Here is a 21,956-nt window from a genome sequence, read left to right as displayed (position 1 = left end):
TGCCGCTGGTTGCGCAACTGCCGCCTGTGAATGGAGCCGCACTCTGTCACACTTGCGACTTGCGCGGGCCCGGTCTGACCGATGCGACGCAAACATGTTTGTAGGGTTGGAGATTTTATCAAAATTTGTCTTAACACCCTCACGCCTCAAATCAACACGGGCTGTTGCAAGGAAGTTTCTGATTTACCTGGGGTTAACAAGTGTAACAGTTTATTGAACAGATAGTGCTTGTTTCAAAGTCATGTTCAACTCGCTGATTTTTTTAATTTGCCTGGTAACTGTAGGCCAATTATTCATTCTCGGTGGTGAATATGAAATAAACTAACAACTGTGGTAAAAGTGGTTTTGCACTGAGCGGCTAAATAGCGCGCACCGGGCCAGCTTGATTATATTTTCCTAAACATGTAGAAGCGACTAGGTACGAAAATAGAAAGGTGGGCAAATGCACATGATCATCATCGCCAGCAATGATTTCGACATTCAGATAATTGTGGGATGTTTTCGTAATCGTCTCGAGTATGTAAAACAAAATATTTTATTGGAACACAAAACTTATATTTTGTTGTTGTATTTAGTACTGTAGCAGGCTATATAATAACAAATAGATCAGTAGTTGCGTATTGAATGTCAACAGAAACGTCACCGTTTATCTGAAACATAACTGACTGTCTCGTACCAGAAATAATTAGTTATAAGCTTACAATCGAGTGTGTAAATCAACATGATTGTAGTTAAGTGCTACTGGTGGTTGTGATTTTGCGAAGCACCAAGTAATACAATCATTGTACGATATTGTATATAATCCCCGATGTTATCTTAGGATAATGCGTTAGTGCTAACAGTGACGAAAACCATTTTCGAATAGTGCATTGAACTCGGTTGGAGGTTTGCAAGAAATACGCAACTGAGTTACTGTAAGTAAAGGCGGAAATCAGGAATGAGTAAACCACGTATTCAGGAGACCTCAACGTGCAGGAAACGACATTGGGATTACACTGATGATCAAAGTACAGTACATGTGATGTTTTAATGCGTTAACCGCAGTTACTGTGCCACTGATGAGGGGACTACTGTACAGTGTACTGGTGTTGGAGTGGGAGGGCGGAGGAAGGAGAGTGCCGAGTGACGATGACGACAAGCAATGCAATCACAATCAATTATGTTTTTGTCAAAGGCGAAGCGACCGGCACGGCAAGCGACTAGCAAGGTGCGCGGCTAAATAAAGCGGACATCAAAGTGAATTCCGCAGCCGCCCTGCTCTCTGTGTACTAGCTATTTCAGTGCCGCGCGCAGTATATTTAAACGCGGGATTCTTTGAAGGAAATCGTCAATTTGCAGACGGGTAAACTTGGCCTAACCTACAAAACAGCTGACGCCACCGCCACGCCGCAACCGTTTCATGTCCGAGCGATTCGGAGAGACTGTTTATGTGTTTATTTGGACCGAGTTGTTGTTTCTTAACCCATTTAACAAAGACTGGATCGCATTATTTGCAGTGAATCCACTGGGCGTTTTCTGTTACTGGATTATTTCATTAGTTCTAAACGTGTTTGTAGACTACTTTTAACATTGGGGCACTGAAGACGAGATACTTGTAAACACCTTCCTCTCTTGAAAAACTAAATATAATGTAATAAATAATTATTATGTTGTATTTAATGCTAGAACATGTAATTAATTTTAAACAGTTTACATGTTATTTTTTGAGTAGGAGAAATAATCCTATTACTACAAAACACCATCGTAGTACTACAATCAAACGGTGCAATATTGGTTCTGAAAATTAAAAAAAGTGAAGTAGCATAAGGAAAATTGTATATAGACGAGTTTTTTCTACAATGGTTGGGATAAGGTTGTCTAATGATTTTTCCTATGAGGTTTCTATTTTCTTCACCGGCAGATAAACTCAATTTTATTATAACCAGGTTACATAAAAGTAGACTTGATAGTAAAAGTATTTTTGTTCTTACGGTTTCAAATATCAATCAATCTAAAAATTAGTTGCGTTTGAAATTCACTAGATTTACCCAGGTACAAACAATTAGAAGAACGAGTATATATAATCGGTAGTACATAGCGATACATAAAGTCAGTAGATTGTTAGTAAAAGTCAAAGTGCTCATTGTAAAATACTCATTCAGCAATACAAAATTACAGTTAATACCACAATATTTACACCTCATTTTATTAGTAAAGACGCATAGATTGTGGTAAATAAATTGAAGAATTCTAAAAATACGATTATGTATTAAAATTATTAATATTTATAATATATATTTAGTATAGATTTTCTTATATAAATTCTATTAACTACAAATCATTAGTATTAAAAAGTAATCGTATTTTTAGCAATAATCCATTACCGAGACACTAAAATCATAATATTTGAAGTTATTTAGAGCAGTTTTAACTAAAAAGAAGCATATTTATTGTGTCAAATATGTTGTAAGAATTATAATGGTTCGTTGGAAATGAATAAATGAAGCCTTAGATGTGCGCACATTAGCTGATTAAAATGCTCTCTGAAGAAACGTTTGGGCTCTGGAAATCACTTACCAGAAAATGTGGCTTCATGGCAATGTGACGTCACGGAATGTTACGATGAAACGAAATTAAGGACATCCTTCGTGACTTGATGTGTTGCCAAGTCTTAGATTTGCGCCCATTAGCTGATTAGCATGCCCTCTTAAAAACGTTTAGGGCTTTGGAAATCACTTACCAGAAAATGTGGCTTCATGGCAAAATGACGTCACGGATTGTTACGATGGAATGAAATCAAGAGCATCCTCCGTGACGTGATGTCGTGTTGTGTTGCCAAGCCTTAGCAGATGTGCTGAGAACTCCTGATCTCCAGCGTAATAACTAGTTTCTACTGCCTTCTGTGTGTTCCAGGGATTCGAGTGCGACGTGTCTGTGGAGGGGGGTGCCGACCCGACTGACCGGCAGGAGTTCTCCTTCACGCTGTACGACTTTGATGGACACGGCAAGATTACCAAAGACGTAAGTCCAGTGTGTGGTCTACATCTTAACCAGTCCCTGTTGGCTGTGGCAGCATCGCCACGCATCACAATCAGGCTCATTGCAACCTTTGAAGGACTGTTTCCTGACATTTATTACACCGGCTGGCCGTGTATTCGTTGCGTACTGGTTTTGCTGAAAAAACTCAAGAGAAACTTATTCCAAGACGAGCTGAGCTTTTTCTTTTGCTAGTTACAAGAGTGTTTCCTCAGAGATTCAGAATACTTTATGTTCTAAGAATTGCAGTCAATTTTATCGGCCCCATACTAGCTTTGTTTGTAGGCTATCTTCAATGGGGCACTTAACATTTCATTTATAAAATATAATAATATTTTATTTTCAACGTAAATAAATGAAAATTAGTTTTGATTTGGATGTTACATTTGAGTGAAATAATGAAAAACCCCGATAAACCTATAGATTTGTTTTTTAATTTCTGTTTAGTTATTTTCCATGATGTCTAATTTTTTTTTTAATGTTTACAATCTAGCTAGCTCGTGACGTGATATTTAGGATATCAACAAAATCTCTAACAGTATTTAAGTATAGAAAATATATAGAAAAACTGACTACAACAAAATACCCAAGGAGATGTTGTGCATAAATCTTGAATAAAACAAGATATCTTGAAAAATCTAAAAAATAAGGTTTAATGTTAAAGCAAAAAAAAAAAAAAACTATTAATATTCTGTAACATTTTAAAATAAATATTACGTTTACAAAGCAAAAACTACAAGAAAATTAAGCTTCTTGTTTATAAGATGATCTAAGCAAATATTTCGTTTAATGGCAACATTTTGAAAGCATGAATATGAACTCTTTAATCGTTCAATTAATAAAGATGAATTGCAATGGGGATAAACTAAGATGAGGCCATTGTGTACAGTGATTTTAATAACAGGTAGAACAATAGTCCCATTGTTCTTGGTCCTTTGTTTGATCAACACAATACAGCAGGAGTCTTGGCTAAACTCCTCTCTTCTCCTCAGCCCTGAGTCAATTTATCGTAATTAATAGGCTAAAGAGTACAACCAGCTTACAAAACCTAAATTAAAGCAGTTCAAGATAAACTTCAAGATATCGTCCAATTTTTCATAGTTGCTCTAATGTATTTTGCCATTTGCAACAGTAGGTATCACAAATTCTTGTTATTATATCATTAGCCCTTTTTATGAATTCTTCTACTGACTTTCCAGCTCATGTGAATTTGTTTCTTGTGTATTTGTCCTTCTTTAGAGTTATGCCATTATTTCGATCTATACATTAAAACTGGTTATAACAATAATTACCAATTAAAGTTAATAGGTGTCCGGTGTCCCAAAGAACTTCCTTGTAATACCATAAACCATGCTTTAGATAAACTGTTGTTAGAAACAAATACCAGGTAATGTAAGAAAAGATGTTGATATAAAACAAATAACCAAAAGGTGTACAGTCTTGTTTCACTGGTCTTAGTTTATTTTTTGGCTCAAAGAAATATGTCTGAAAATAATTCATTATTAATAATATTCTGAAGGTATGAGAGATGTCTTTATGAACAGTAAACAAGTGAAGAAGATCCCAATCAAATTATGTACTACATTTTGGACATAAATAGTTTGAGATCAATTTCAAAGTGTCCTTACTGAGTGTAGTTTAATTTTCAGACAGAGTATGTTTATTCCTGGCTTAGGCACCTCTTTTACTATTTATATATATATATATATATATATATATATATATATATATATATATATATATATTTTATGAGAAATATACTAAACACAATTACATTTTAGGAGAGAGATAAGAAGTTTAATTTAAGAAAGTGAAGTAGCACACTTAACATAACATAATTCACAAACTCATTGATAAAACATTGTTGGGCATGAAAGGGAAAACATTAGTCATTGTAATGCATATATAAAAAAAATAAAGAACTATTGAAACAATTCTGTCAGTGTATTCAGAACAATTTGAATATTGCCTATATATTATTTATATTCTATATATTTATATTATTATTATTTAATTGCATATGTTACAGAAATGGCTAAATACAAAATAATAGAATTTTATTGTAAAAAATAAGTGCTCTTTGGTGTAGTGGTAGTGCACTCACCAGGGAAGTGAGAGATCCGGGTTCGAGTCCCGGCAGGGCAAGTACTTTTTGTGATTCAATCTTTATTGTATATATTTAAATACACATTGTTTTTAAACATATAGTCCAGAAGATAGGATCCTAGGAATCCTCAACAGTTCAATCTCTAGAATCAGAATTCATTAGCAATTAATTTAAAGCAATGATCGGTAATGTGGATCTCTCGATAATGTTGCAGTGATATTTGAATACAATTTGCACACATAATTTATGCAGTTGACACATTATAACGAATTCCTGACCTTTCAACTTTACTGCATATTTTAGAGAAGGTGAACCAACCACCCGTATTGTATGCAGAGTGAAAATTTGAAACAAGTCATCTGTCTGTTGCAGCACAATCATTGTGAGCTTGATAGACCATTGTGTCTCTGCTCAATCTTCTCTCTCCGTTGCTTTCTGATTAAACACGACTCACATCTTCTCTAGTCTCTAATAACTGTGGGTCGTTTTACTGTCAAATTCCATTCTTGTTTAAAATTCTAGAGTTATGGGTGAATATAAGATTAAAATCACGTACAATTTGAGTGAGTTCTCTCTGCCCTAAGTAAATTCGTATTTTAGTAAGGTTGTCATAAATCCTTATTGTTAAATTACCTACTTATTATTTCTTACCATTTGCTCAATGCAGCAAGGGCACCTAAATCGACAAAATGTATGTTGAAAGGTAGTTAATTAAACCAGTTAGTAGTTACAATCCTGAAACCATATGTACTATGTATAGATACAAAAAAAAAAAAACTTTGCATAAACTGAAATTTGAATCCAGGCTCAAATATTTTGCTTAGACAAAGTAATGCATAAATGTTCACAAGTAAATATTCTTCTCTTGTAAGGATTTACCTGTGGATCAAAATAAAGGAAACGTAGATTACTCTATTTCTTATTTAATTGATCACTTGTACCGTATTATTGACTGGTAGTTGTCTCTGAAAATATTAACAACTAAACCTTTTAAAACTATGTTTAATGCTTCTATAGAGTACATCATCATTTACCTGGTAAGGGATTAGAACCATCAAATCCCTTTTGATACTACAAAATGCTACTGAATTCATTTTTATTTCATATATAGCCACTGATTCGTGAAGGGAGTTGCAAATTACCTTGAGAAAGTTACTTATATTTTGTAGAAAGTTACAACCAGTCTTGTAGATATTGGGCTAATTTTGGATTAATCCAATCATTTCTGTTTAGTTCATTCAAATATTTTATTCAGTTTTTATATATTTTTAAGTTACGGCTAAGCAATAAACTCACTCCTCTTACTTTTAAAATATGCAAGAAGGACCACAGAAAATAATATAATAGTAATGGTAGTAATGATGGTTTCATCCAAAGAAAAAGCAATATATTTTGAACTTATTTTGCATAAAAATATTTTACCATGAATAATTAAGAATATTATCGAACCATTTTTTATAGCCGTTTAAACCACTATTATACTGTTTCTTATCTGTCTTTTGTTTATCTTCCTTTCTGAACCAATATCTAAAATATGCTAACAGAGTTTTCTTCTGCAGGACATTGCAGGGTTGGTGACGACAATCTACGACACTTTAGGGTCATCTATCCGGGTGCCTCACTACGGTAGCAAGACGATCAAAGTGAAGCTGACAGTGTCACCAGATGGTGGGCAACCTCCTGCACCCTCTGAACCACCCCCGGCTACCCAGCCTCGCAGGTACAAGCGGGATCTCAACGTGACGATACGAGAGCGTCGCCGTCGTCCCCATACACGCCGCCACAGTATCAGTAGCTCTGCAGCCAGTGAGGACCGAGAGGCAGATGTCAGTGAGGAGGAGGAGGACAATTTGCCACCTTCTGCGCACTCTCGGCTTGGAAACAACCTGCACAACACCAGGTACTAATACAAATAAACATTAAAAAAATTTTACACATCAATACTCATAAGAATTAAATTTGGTTTTGAAACCGCACAAAATCATGAATATTAGAACTTGACTTATATTGAATACTACAGCACCTGTTTTTAGGGCGAAACCCTAGTGACAGACCTCAGAATTAACTGAAATAATCCCTCGGACCTCAGCACACCTCATCCATGTGAATGATTTATCTCCTGTGTACCTAATAATACAATCAGATGTATGACTGACATTTTCACAAGTGTATGACACAGAGTTCATTTTCACTACATTACCTGCATTATTTTGCAAGACATTAAGTCAGTTTTATACAAAGCTTTCAATAAATTCATAGTCATAACAAGTTCATGTTTCTTTAGGATATTCCAAAATTAAAATTGCCAAACACTGTAAATTTTTCTAGTTAATAAATCCAATTTATGTTTAAATTTGTCGTAGATATGTGAGTGTTACCTTGTTGTGTTAACTTAAACAAAAGTTTGTACTGATTTTGTATGTAATTCATACAGTTAAACACTACATATTTGATATATTAATTCCAATTCAATAGTATATTTAGTTTAATTATATTCTCCTATTCCAGCTGTCGCCTGGGCACTTCTCCAGTCAGTTTACATCATCGCAGTAAGAAACGCTCCAGTTCACTCCAACGACAGGAGCTTCTGCAGATAATCCAGGCCAACATGGAGAAGAACAACCTCTGTTTCAAAACCTCAAGGTACTTGCTAAATAGTTAAATACATGTTATGTACTTGTATGGTATATACAATATATATAATATTGGTCCTTGTTTGGAATTAAAGATGGCAGTAAGTATATGATGTTAAGTAAAGAAAGTGTTTTTGTCAAAATTTATTCTTCTTCAGAGTAATGACCCTGCTCATAATGTTTTTCTAGTGAGTCAATTACCAAACCACAAACACACCCTGTCTTAGACACTTGCCCTACTTGTCTGACCAGCTTTTTGTGATAGGTTTTGTCAATACAGCTGTAAAAAGAATAAGATTTGTTCATGCAATGAAAGCAGAAGGAACAGAGGAGAAATCCTGTTTAATTTAGTAGAACCTAAAAGAGGGCATAGGAATCTTACCACTTATATCAGGGGACCTAATAGGTGTCAAAAGGCAGCATATCACTAACCAAAAATATAAAAATCCGACAATTTATGTCATTAATTTACTTCTAATGCTAATTTAGGGTGAAGATTATACTGGAAATGGCTTCTCAGAGGCAAGCCTTGGCCTCAGAGATCATATCATGTTGGAGCATATCTATCCTCATCTTCCTTCTACCCTGTTAGTAATTGGCAGGGCTGAAACTATTCCTACTAAGTCCCATGCTTTTTACAATAGTTTCATTGGCTCTCAGTAAAAAACATCTAAGATCCTTCCTAATAAATCTGAATATTCTATTATTCCGCAAGTCTTGCAGAAGATTGTAAGGTTTTAGTACACCTTAGTTTTTACTTTTTGCCTTACAACACAAACACTTTCACTTCAGGTTAAAAGACTTTTTCTTTCTGTATGAAGTTGAAAAGATAAAAATGTCCATTTGATCTGCAGACACAAAGGGAAGCAAGTAATATAATGTCAGGTAATATTTCTATGTTTTTTATTTGACCTAATCTGAACCGTCTGTTTCCAGGAAACACTACAGCCCAGGACAAGACTCGAGTAGGCACAAATCACCACACCACTACTGGGACAAATGTGGTTCCAGGGGAAGGGGCAAGTGGCCAGATGTTCCTCCTGTTCCATCCCGACCTACCAACGCTACCACCACCTCCCCCCACCACCTCAAGCATCGCCACCGCGAGCAGGAACAGGCTCGAGCCATGGCGCAAGTGGTGCGATGGCTGGAACAGGAGTTCTCCACACCACGTGGTGGTGGTGGTGGTGGTAGTGGTGGCCACAAGCACCATAAGTCTGACCACCACAGAACAGAACACCATCACATCCATGAGCATGTTCACCACCACTACCACCACTACCAGGACACCCCAGTGCTTGTATGAGAGACAAGTTGCGGTGTACTTGCCAAGTACAATTCATTTTGAGCCAACGTACTTTTGGCACAAAGAACTTCTTATTCGATCTTAAAAAAGAATTTGTTGGTTTCAGACTGTGATGGAAATTACTTAGATCCAGTATTGTTTGGTTGTGTAGCTGACATTAATAATTTTATTCTGGTGAACATTTTAAACATTTAAAAAAATTCCAATTTATAGAAAATCTGAATTTTTTCTGATACAACCTAACATAAAAACATACATTTTAAAGATTTTATAAAATATAGAAAAAGTACTTCTGTATGTTATAAACAAATGTACTAATATTTAAGTTTACTTATACATTTACCTTTGTTACTGGAACAAAACACAGTATTTATAAAGCGTACTTAAACAAACTTGTGTTCTCTGAATCTACACAAAGCACAATAGAAAACTATTGTTATTTTAATAGATAAAACAAATGTAAAGTCTGATTGAAACCATGGCAAAAACTGTGTAATATTTTATATTTATAAGGCTTTAAAATACTCACTTTTACATGTTATGTTAGTAAGTACATATATCTACCTCATCTAAGTTACTGCCTTTAAAGGGCTGCATGTAAATAGTATTGTACAGTGGATGGTAAGCTGTGATGTGTACACAAAGTTAGAACCATAATGCTGATGTTACTACTAAAAATAGCTTTAATATTGTATATTTATTGTTAAATGTAATTTATATGTACTTAATGTCAATGTTTATATGCTCACATAACAAATTATTATTTAAATGAATGTCAATAAAATGATTATTGTTGAAATTGTTTTTGTACAAATTTTAATATATTATTTAAGTTAATTTATGTCTAATTGATCAGTATTTTCTATTTAATTACATTTTAAATACAGAGTAAAATAATATTTTAAAATTATTTCAATTATCAGTGACCGGTTTTAGCACAATCACTGATTTTAATTTTTTTAATTTCAAACTAAGTAATATAATTGATTAATAAGTTTTGTATTAATGATATCATAAAATTCAACTTTGAAACTAGTTACTATCTTGCTTGAATAAAAATACTCTATAAAGAAAAGAGAAACTTGTGAGAAAAAAATATAAAAACTATGACAGACCTAATAAACTAAATTGCATTAATCTTAACTAAATTAAATTACCCTAATTTTAAATCCTAACTTAATTAAATTTTTGGACTACAAAAAAGATTAATTGATTCAACAATATTATATTACCAAAGTTTCTGTAAGAAAACTTTGTATACCGTATTGTATTTGTTTTCCAGAACAACATCACAAAACTAAGTGTTTCAGATAAATTTGAATTTGAAATAATAAAATTAATAAGTCATGTTGCACTTACTTTTATTACTTAGTAAAAAGTACAGTAATTTAATTGATATTTATCACTAACTAGATATAAATTATGATTGTCTGCTAATGCATGTACTGTTGTATTTATGTAGTTGTTGTAATTAACTTGTATTATTTATGTATTATAAATATTATTTACAATAAGATTATATATATACATATACTATTTATATTTTGTACTTTATAACTGATTCAATTTTGTTATTTTATTTTTATATCTACTTGTGTATTTATACGCTTGTATATTTTAACGATAATTAATAAATTAAATTATAAGTCTGATCAAAATCTATATACTCAGTCAGTTTAGTTATGCAATGTAAAAATAATTTCACATTTATAAATTACTGTTTTAATAATCTCCATTGTTATTATTTCTACCTAAGGGTTAAATAATTTTATAAATAAATTTTAAATTTGCTACAAAATATTGTTTTACTGTGCTTTATTAAGACTAGAACACCATCCCATAGTTTCAGGGATTCTACAGCTTAACACTATTAGTAATATAGAGTGGTGATCAGTGGCGGCTTTAGCGGGTGGGCCTGGGCCCACCCAGATTTTTAAGAACATGACGTAATCAACAGGAAGTGTAGAACTTATAACTAGTGTTAGTGAAAGTGGCCTTTTTTACATGGGCCCACCCAAAATAAAATTTCTGAAGCCGCCCCTGGTGGTGATGTTATATTAACTCTCCAAGGACTTGTTTCTGGATAGTAGAAGGACATGCTGACATGCTAAATAGAATATCAGTACATTTAATGATGAAAAAGACAACATTTAATTAATTAGTAATAATTTAGAAGGGCTTTCAGCTGAATAAATTATGCCGTTTATTCAGGGGCATTAGTAACCACTGTTGTCTGTCTCGGTGCTGAGTCAGCCTACTTTGTTTTCTTGTCATCTAGTGCTACCGTTAGTACGTAGGAAGTAAATAACCAATTAATTTCAACACAATAATAAATTGGACAATGTCATTTAAAAAATACTATATAACTTCTTAGGTCTGCCAAATTCCACTCTGAAGATGATAACAACGAAAATATATTAATGCTACTCGAGATGTAGGTGTATATTAAATACAAGCAAAAGCATGTTATTTAGGACTGTACAGTTTAAGTATATATAATTTTTATTGTTTCATTACAGAGTTGAGTAAAAAATTATTGAGAGTAGAGTATAGAAAAGGGAAGAATAAACAATGTTTCAGACATGTTTTAATTAATATTTCCTTAATATGTTTCTTAATATTTAATAAATACACTGTAAGAGTATATATCGCATTAAATATGAGGATGGATATATTAACCAGCCTTTTATTTTAGAATATATTGGTAGATTAATTAAAATTTTCAGTAAATCTTATTTTCTACATAATTTCTCCTTATATTTAAAAATTATTTCTCACAGAATCAGAAGTTTTTTTAATACCGTCATCAGAGAATAATACTGATAATACGTCATGTGATAATACTGGTGGTCACATTTGTAACCAAATGTGCATTAAGTAGTACACAACATTAATTGTATGCCTTTCATGAAGAACATCCTCTACAGTTTGAAAGATCTATAGCAAGAAAAACTGGTATAGGCTGTCATTTAAGCATGCATGGTTCTCATTTTCCCCCGACTCACAATCATTACAAAATCGTTTCTGTTACAGTAGTCATAGACTTAGGTTCTTGAAAGACTTTTTTCAACAAACTGTGTAATTAGTTGAGGCAAAATTTTGGCAGATTTTATGACCTCCGATGAAAAAATTGTTTTAACAATGCATTGCTCAACAGATGTGTGTATATCATGTTTAGGTATGATGCTACCATAGGCATATCTAGGATGACCTAATGAGGGGGTTTATCACTGGCAGAGAATCTGGGAATTTTCCGCACCTCCCAGTCGATCTGGGTTCAGGGAGCACACTCCCGGAATATGTTTAAATGCTAATAATATTAAATATTATAAGGTTGAAAGCCTTCTGAGAGGATATTATTCTTATTTTATGCACTTAAAAAAAGATATAATTTAAGTGAATATTCAACCTTTTGAGGATTCCTGATAGCACAAAAACTTACTTGTGACTTGGAAAAGGCTATATCTTAAGAATTACAAGTCACGTCCTCAAGTTTTACCTGAATTTATAAATAATAAATTAGGCTTCCAAAATACATGTATTATATTTGAAAAATTTGGGTATGTTTTTTTAATACTTTATTACAATATTTGTATTGTACATTTAAATGTTATTTTTTTCTTTCATATCATGCCTGAAAAGTATTTGGATATAAACTGTCATATATTTTATATACATTATGTACTTACTTTATGTATAACTAGGCTACATTATTTCTGACATATGAATTTGAGTAATTAGGCTTTTTTACTGCCATGGGACATCCAGATGCAGCAGAAGCATATGAATAAAGTTGTAAATATGAACTTAAAGTTAGATACTATTTACAATATGTTGCTTCTCTGTATACAGAGTTTTCTATACGCAAAGTATGTCACAAACACTGTTAGTAATCAGTAAATACCTATCGTAATAAATAAACGAACGTACATGAATACAAATTATGAAAATGTGAATTATATTCTTTTTCGTTATTGCTGGCCCCTGTAGATGGTTCGTTGCTGCTTCTAGTAGTGAAAAGCCTTCTATCATGGTTGTTAATTACACTTGATAATAAATACTGGTCATTGATAGCAGATATTTTGTTATTACTTGTTAAGGGTACACCATCAAAGTTACCTCTGATTGCAGCTAAAGAACATTAAGTTTATCTATTGTTCTCCATATTTAAGTAAAATCAAAGATTGGACTTTTAATTTTGAGAATCTTATACTAGTGATTCAAAAGTGGTCTCAAGGCATTTAGTACCAGGTTTCTCTATAAGGCACTCGAAAAAAGGAATTGCCCTTCGTATGATTTTGTCTGCATAGACTTTAGTTGTAACTCTGTTTTTAAGACATTATGAAACATCGATAACTCTGCTAATTTGTCGTACATGATTGCAAAATCTGAAAGAAATTGATTTGATAATAGTCGTTTGATTAATCCTCTATACATCACTCATTGAGTAGTAGTTCTGTTCTTATCTTCTTGGGCTTTCTTAGAATGGGAGTAAAATGCTTGATAGCTCTAACAAACGGCCGTTACTGTTTTGAAGGTACTGGATACCCACCTTGGCTAATATTGATTTCTCAATTTTTTCAATATTTTTTGAGAAAATTGCACAATCCTGCATAAAGTACAATTTTCTGTTAATTACTGTACTACAGTATATTACTTTAGTTCATTGCTGTACTGTACTTTTTCAGAAACCAATAATATAATATGTTCATCTCAGTTTGGATTTCATCTGTTTTGAAAAGTAAGGTAGGTAGCTACAGATTTCATGAAGTTATCGAGGTTATTTGAATATGAGCTAAACATTTACTTGCTAAAAATAATTTTGGATTATTACGTATCCATATTTTATTCATGCTATTAATGTACACAAATTTTCTATTGTGTAAAATAAAAAATGGTTACTAAATGAATTTTATGTCAACATTATTTAAAAGATGACAATATTTCTTTACAATTAAATTATGTGCATACAAGCATTTGATTAAAATATGCTATGAAAATCAGTAAAACTGGTTATTGCATAAACTATGACAGACAGAAGTTTGCGGCCTCAAGGGTTGAAAGTTAACTATTTTATTACTATAGGTAAGTCAACTATAAATACACATTTTGATAAACATCTAATTTTTTATATGTTAGACAATGTTGGTAAAAACAATACTGACAAGTGCAACAATAACATAGAGTGAAAAGTAATCACTTTTAAGAAATTAAAATAGGTAGTATAACCAGCAAACTAAAATTGTACTTTTTTAGTTACCACTAATAATATTGACAATCATTACTAACAAAAGTCACTAATACACAGCTAGTGAGTAGCATCAACAATTAAGCAATATTTAGACTTACAAATTAGGCGTTCTAAGAGATATATTGAATTGAAGACATATATTGCCATTATTTGCTGTCTCTCTTGCTTGAAGAGTGGGAGATAAGAAACAAATTGCAGATGGACTCGTCATTCCGAAAACTTACTACGCACATGTCTTGTGTTGTACTGTTTATCAGTAGTTACAATTTAAATATCAAATCGAAACTGAGCTATGATATATGGTTTGACTATGAGTATACTTTCAGTTTCACTCAAGTTAAAATGTACTTTGAATATTTGTATCAATACGGGGTTGTAAACCTCCAAAACCCCCTGGAAATGCGTATGGATATTACTAACAAGTGACAACCCGTTTGGACTGACCCTGTTGACCCGCACCCTCCCCCTTTGACATCACTGAGTAACATGGATGAAGATATCATGCCACTGCTTTCACCTATGGAGTCTTGAAAAAAACCAGGATAATATTTAGTTCACCCTTGTAAACTAACTAGTGAGGTTTGTTCAGAAAATAACAAATTTCCAGTAATGCCATATGTTCCAAATTTTATGCACATTGAAGGGATCTTGGGAACTCTTAGAGTTACAGAGAAGATTAAATGGACAAAGTCATGTGTAATAACAAGACCAACAAATTAATGTGGTCAAGTTGATTATTGGTTGCGTTGTTTAATTGCTGCACTCAAAACTTTTTTGTTCAAAATTTTCAAACTGTCACAGTTCTTTTATAAGGTGCTATACTGAACCTTTTTTTTACATAAAATCCAACTGATTGCAACAATGCAGTGAAATATCAGTCAAATTTACGAACTATCCGAATAGCAGAATAAAAATTTCCTTCACACAACCATACAAAAACAGGTTTTTATGAATTGTGTAATGAAAACCACGAGGAAAGTGAAACATATTAATACTTTTTAAATCAGTAAAAAATCTACTATCTTTTGATTTAGTAAAAAATTAGTCGCTGCATTAAAACAATTTTTTCAAACCCTTTGTAGGATTGCTATTAATGTTAAATCACACGTTTCATTATCAGTTGATTGTCAGTTGAGAGTGTTTACATTTATGAGTTTATTTATGCTTTGTCTGAATTGATGAATAAAATGTTTGTTGTCAAAAAAGAAGTTATTTTAGTAATTCTTTAGTGGCGACGGTGAGTAAAAAGCATGATAAATACAGACATAAAAGTGAGACTTATGACTTATTTCAAATAAAAGTGGAAAAGTTTACATGTGAAGGATTTGATGAATCAACAAACTGGGAAGATTATGAAGCCCACTTTCTGTTGCTGTATAAGGCAAAAGGTATAGGGGGAGGATTCTCAAAGAGTAAAAGAAGTTAGAAGGGACCTCTTACTAGTTTATGTTGGGCCTGGGCCATTGAGAAAAGTCTCAAATATTGTACTTCCTTTGAAAATACATCAGGCCTCCTGGGATGAGGTTGTTGGCAGGTAGGTCAGTATGTGAGCCTAAAAAACCCATTTTTGCAACAAGGTTAGAATTTGAAAAAGGTATTAGAGAGAATGGGGAAAACTTTTCAGATTTTGTTGTACGATTAAAAGAACTTGCACAATATTGCAAATATGGGAGTAATTTTGATGACCGAATCAAAGACAGATTTGCAGGGGGAGTAAACTTTCCTAAATTTGAAATAAATCAGTGAGTATTTCATTTGGTAGGCTAGTCCATATCTACTAAGACACGCTCGTTATTGTTGTATGATTGCTCTAGATGTTGTCATCTTCAAGTAGTCAACTTCTGCCCACTTAAAGAGAACATCAATACCTACAAGCCACATAGAGCCATTGACTGGTCCAGTTAGGTCAATGTGCACTCTTTGCCAAATCTTTTCAGGTACATTCCAAGAATATAATAGTACCTATTCTATTTTATCTTGATTCTCTTGGCAAGTAGTGCACTTTTTTACTAACATCTCAATATCATGATCGATGTTAGGCCACCACATATAGTACCGTGCAACTGATCTCATAGCTGCAATACCAGGATGTCCTGAGTGCAAAATCTTCAGAGTATCAGTCCTCATACATTTTGGAACAAAGACTCTTCCAAACCAATAGAATATCATCGTCAACTATTAATTCATATCTCTTTTGATTGTATGTTTTGAAACAATCAGGGATAACAGTGGGCCAAGAGTTTCTCCCCATATAGTAAGCTTGAAACAATAAATAAGATGATTGAAAAAAATTTTTCAAATTTATTTTTAATGGTGACATATTCATCTTCACTCTACCTAAATGGCTAAATAATTAATTATTTTATCAGTCTAAAAGATAATTATAAAAATATCAAACAATTTGTTAATATGCCTTTCTTGTGAAAGGGCATGAATAAAAACTTGAAAACAACAAATAGGCAATTACACTGATAGCATTTCCTTTGTTTGTCAAACACAAGTTATGCCTAGTAATGGTACCATTGGTAAGTCTGGCACTGAACCATGTAAAGTCTTTGACCACCTATCACATTATGTATTTTGTAAGAAGTTAGAGAAATAATATAGAGCCTCACTATTTTCATCGTCGTTCTTAGTTTATCTACCCTAGCTTACTGTCTGACTGTTTCCTCTACCTTTCCCACCTCACCAGTTTTCTTGATATCTTTGATAAGCTTCAAGAAGGGTTCCTTTAGGTCCCCAATTTTTACAACTTATTGTGAGAAGATGAGAGATAAGACTGATAATAGAGAGTTTGTAGGTATCGGTACCTCATTTCTCTGGTCTCAAAGCTTTTCCAAACGTTTTTTAAAAACTGTAAAATAAACATATACATTTTGTTCTAAATTGAAAAACATTGATGTCTACTGGCAATAACTTGCATTACATGTAACAACTAAATTGAGTGAAACGTAGCACACTGCCCATTCAGCCCCTTTGGAGTAATTTTCAAACTAGTAAGTTACAGAAGGTCTCAGATATGTTGCTTGCGTTATCGTAGGATTGATGTTTGTTTATGATGTCAAGTATCATTTACTATCTCTCAATAGGATTATTATTTACAAATTCAGCACCTTTAATTGTCCACTTGCATGACTGTTTTATTATTATCATTGTCATGATCACTATTACTGCTTTTAATTTCACTATGAAAAGCAATGACATTGTCTGTTTTAATAACTTCAGCTGTGTTAACAACAGTCATTATTACCTCTATAGAGAATTTTGTTAAGCAGTAAATAAAACAGTTAACACGCCTCTTCAGAGTGGTAATTAATGAGGACAGTTCATATGCCCATATCAATGAGTGGATGTATGAGTATTTCATTAATACATTAACAATAATTAAATATATTGAGGGTCACACTTACCAACTATTTATACTGTATAGGTAGCTATTGTTTATCGGTAAAAAGATTCTTGACGCTGCGTCTCTAGTCAATGGCTAGTGTGTCTAGTGGTAAGTCCATGATAGTTAACCACTGCCACTACCTGATGATATTTGGTAGTGAAAATAAATTTGTCCAACAAAGTTTAAAACTTTAAAAATCCTCTAATTCATTTAATAATTTGAAAGTATTACATTTTTGGCAAATCCTAATTATGGAGAAACGCTACTGACCCACGTTTTGAATTTAATGTACACATACAGAGTTCTATTTTGATGAGTCTACTGCCTGATTTAGACAGCCTTCAGTCTCTCAGCACACGCAGGTGCTGTCTCTTCACTGTCAGCAGTCAGACTTCTACGTCCTACTCATTACTTTCAGCACTGAAGTTAAATGAATCTTAATAGTTGTTATGATGTATGTTGTAAAATACATGTATTTAGAATTTGGTACAAGAAAGATGGGACATTTATAAACCTTAATTTGTGTATGAATTACTTATGGACTAAATAAATTGGTAAACGATTATCGTCAAAATAAGGGAAGAACGATTCTTATAACGTTTTCCTTTGTAATAAAATTACGGTTCTCGATGCTTTGCGATGCATTTATGACCAGACCTCTTGATTTTGAAAGTATATTTGATACTATCTCGATGGGGGAGTTTTCGTTCCTCATCTACAAGGCGGATTGCCGCAGCCTGCACTGACGACATGGGGCATTCATTTTTAGATATTTTGGTATTTTTTATGTTATTTGATTATTTATAAGTACTATCTCGATTGATGTTTACCGTTCATCTCTAGGACTACCCTGCTACCCTGTAATAGGTTAATAAAAACCGTGAAAAATACGTTTCCATCCATCGAAAATAAAAACCAATTGTACTTTGTCCGTATAATCAATTAAAGTAAAGGATTATTAAATGGGCGTGGTATTCGATATATATATAGTCCTAAAATAGAGGAGGACTATACTTAATAATTTAGGTTTACGGAAAATTATGTTACATGAGTCAAGGCTAGTCTTATACTAAAAATGGGTCTTCATTTACAGACTTAATAACGATATTCACAGCCACATTGCAATGATTCTGAGCAGTTTCCACCTTAATGCGCTAAGTTTCAAATTTATTGTGAAATTTCATGTTTAAAATATTCAGAGATAAAATATATTGCATGTTAAAAATTATGTATTAGCCTTATTGGTTTTCACATGCTTCATTAAAAGCAGACGGCACGTAAAATTGTGTCTACAGCTGTTTCTGATTTTATCGAGGCTAAGACGACAAACGAGTACTCTTCTTTTCCTCTCCTCTCAAAATGAGAAATACAAGTATCTTACTATCGGGCGTTGTCATCTTTGTTTATTAGTGCTATAAGATAGACTAGTGCTTTACATGAAAATTAAAACCAATGTGCACCTAATTTTAACTCAAAAAGGTTTCATATTTTGAAAATTATGCGTTTTTAAACTTAATCAGTGGTTGATAAACGGTGTAATGGGAAAAGAGCTGCCTGAATTCTCTAGGGAACTCCATTTGTCTTACTGGATTTTTGATCCATTTATTTTGATTATCTTCTGATGGACATTTATATGATTTATTAAAAAACACCCACAAAATGTCCGTTACTTGTGAAATAGCTATAGCTTATTTACTAATTTGTTTGTTTTGGACAGTCATTCCTACTACTTCAGAAACTGGTAAGTCAGGATCACACCTTGATAGCATTGTTGATTGTTACTTTGCATTTCTGTCTTGGATAAATAAAAACAATAGGATATACATACAGTTATTTAACATTTGTAGTCATTAAATTTATATAGGCTACTAAGAAAAACTGTTTTAATTATAGATAGGCCTTAAAATATGTTTATTGATCAAAATGTTTGATGGTTATTTCAGTGGTCTTTAGGGTAGAGTTGGATAAGCAGATTTGGTTTTTTAATATTGATATTTACAATCGCTTTACATATTATTGAATACTCAATATTTATAATATTGGGGTAGGGTAAGATAAGCGGACCCGGTTTTTTATATCGAAGAATGTAATCATCGATACCTAATATTCGCATCTCAAATCCTAGACTATCAATCGATATAAAAGTATCTATAATAGTCCTCAGTAACAAACATATGTTTTAAATTAAAATATGAATTTAATATTAACAGTGATAAAACTAATTATTATAACCAAAATTAGGAAAACTGAAGACGACCATATTTGCTCATCTCACAGTTACATTTGTTTCTTTCCCACAAGTTTCACATGATGGGTTTTTCGGTACGAGCCCTACATGTTGAAACCACGAAAAACTTGTCTTATAATCTTTCAAAGCAATGTCGTGTAGTTTTCTAAAACTGACTGCCATTTTAATAATCAAATGTTACTTACGTAAAATTGAAATATTACCTTACATGTATTGTTTGAAAATGTTTACAGCTGTTGGTATAGATTATTTAAGTTATTCAAAATAATTGATTAGTATCGATTGATTATGTCAATGGTTAAGTGATAAGTATCGTTTGCCAATTTCTATATAAAAAACCGGGTCCGCTTATCGTACCCTACCCGAAATAGGCTAAAAGTATCCCGGTAATAGTTTACCACAGAATAACCTGTTACTGACACTAATACTGCCCATCTGTATAATTGGCAGCTAGTTCAATGGTTATGTACAGTACATGTATTATTTGTGCCACAATGTGTCAGATACGTGTAACTTTCGAATCAATAAAAAGTAAGTAAACATTAAACTGTTTTGTTTGTTATATCTTATAAATACACATAGCCTAGATAGTTAACTTAATTTTAAACATATTGTTATTTCATAAAATAAAAACAGCTGGCAATGATTAATTATGAATATACATAGATCAAATGTTTTTATACTTCTAATTGAAGCGTCCAACACACGAGTGATTGATAATATCGAATCATCAATTAGTACGATTTAAGTGCAGTCAGACATATTCGTTTACCCTATTAAGTCATTGTAACTGCCCAAAATTAGAATAAAGAAACTATAGTTCACTATAATGCAATCTTATGACATAATTCAGTTCAAAACTGTTGTTCCAAATTGAAACAAAGTTAAACCTTGAATTTGGGTACTATCTCGAGAGATATTTTCTTGTTTCGCTAGAAGTGTGGGGTGGCGCCACTGAAGCCCACACTGATGGCCAGAGGCATTTCTGATCAGTACTTTCCCGGTACTTTGGGATTATACCGACCACACTAGTATGAAGAACACAAAAATAGAAATTTATAGAAACAAACATGATAGAACGAAAAAACAACTCTTCAATTACAAAATTACAAACTTACAAGCATTTCCAGGTATTGTGATCGTTATTGTTGTCGCTGTTATCTTATCTTTCTCGAGAATCCTGATTACGGCAGACCGCGCGGCATCACGTGATTTGCACGGTACATAATTGCCTTTCCATTACAATTCAATTTATATTTCTGATTAGCCCCTCTAGAATTTGATATTTTACTGATAGGTACTATCTCGAGGGATGTTTTTCTTTCGTCGACATCAGCGCGGGGCAGCACCGAAGGTGCTGCCAAAGCCCGCGCTGATGGCCGGAGGCACTCGCATTTTGGGTGGCGGAATGTGATCAAGAATAAAAACAAGTTTTTAGTGTTTTTTTAATAAAGAGTTTAGTTTGGTAAATGTTTGTTTTTGTTGAATTTTTGTGTTTGGAGAAATGTAGAGGTAAAACACGGAAGTACAACAAAGCGATGCACCAGCTGAACGGGCGGCGAGACTCTGCAATCACGTTATCTACTAGACGCTCGACTTTGACCTCTGTCTGAGGATGGGGAGGGGTTTGCGATAAGACAATTCCTGTTTTATATTGACGAAATATTGTTCTACGCTAATCTAGTAATCAGTAGAAACGAAATGTGAAATAACGATTCATGTCTGGGTGTGGTCGGTATAATCCCAAAGTACCACTTTCCCAACTTCAGATCACGTCCCAGATTGTCCAACTTCCCCAATGAACACGTTGTAAGATTTAGGACATGATCTAAGATCGGAAAAGTACAGATTGGAAATGCTTCTGGCCATCAGTGCGGGCTTTGGTGGCACCAAAAGTTAACCTAATCTAAACCTACCTATATTACATAATAACATTGCACAGTGTAGTAATATTTCCATTGCTAATATATGCCTCATTGCTTACATGAAATGGCTTGGGCTGTTA

General features: G+C 33.1%; 2 protein-coding genes across 3 annotated transcripts in view; both read left to right on the top strand.

The window, feature by feature from the left end:
• LOC124354808 (protein naked cuticle homolog 1) overlaps positions 1–10,859 on the top strand; it is a 126,233-nt gene extending 115,374 nt beyond the window's left edge. For both annotated transcript variants that reach the window (XM_046805531.1, XM_046805532.1), the window contains 4 exons: positions 2,893–3,000; positions 6,682–7,022; positions 7,631–7,765; positions 8,692–10,859. In XM_046805531.1, coding sequence (XP_046661487.1) covers positions 2,893–3,000; positions 6,682–7,022; positions 7,631–7,765; positions 8,692–9,061 — 954 coding nt within the window. In that variant the 3' untranslated portion in view covers positions 9,062–10,859. The remainder of the gene's footprint in view (positions 1–2,892; positions 3,001–6,681; positions 7,023–7,630; positions 7,766–8,691) is intronic.
• Positions 10,860–19,062: 8,203 nt separating this feature from the next.
• LOC124354806 (chondroitin sulfate proteoglycan 4) overlaps positions 19,063–21,956 on the top strand; it is a 74,095-nt gene continuing 71,201 nt past the window's right edge. Inside the window, exon 1 of the mRNA XM_046805530.1 lies at positions 19,063–19,444. Within this exon, the coding sequence (XP_046661486.1) occupies positions 19,363–19,444 (82 nt within the window). The 5' untranslated portion in view covers positions 19,063–19,362. The remainder of the gene's footprint in view (positions 19,445–21,956) is intronic.

The sequence above is a fragment of the Homalodisca vitripennis genome, chromosome 2, assembly GCF_021130785.1.
Source record: "Homalodisca vitripennis isolate AUS2020 chromosome 2, UT_GWSS_2.1, whole genome shotgun sequence".
In the NCBI taxonomy this organism is placed as follows: Eukaryota; Metazoa; Arthropoda; class Insecta; order Hemiptera; family Cicadellidae; genus Homalodisca; species Homalodisca vitripennis.
Note: the sequence above shows the minus strand (reverse complement) of the source record. Positions and strands in the feature narration are given on the sequence as shown.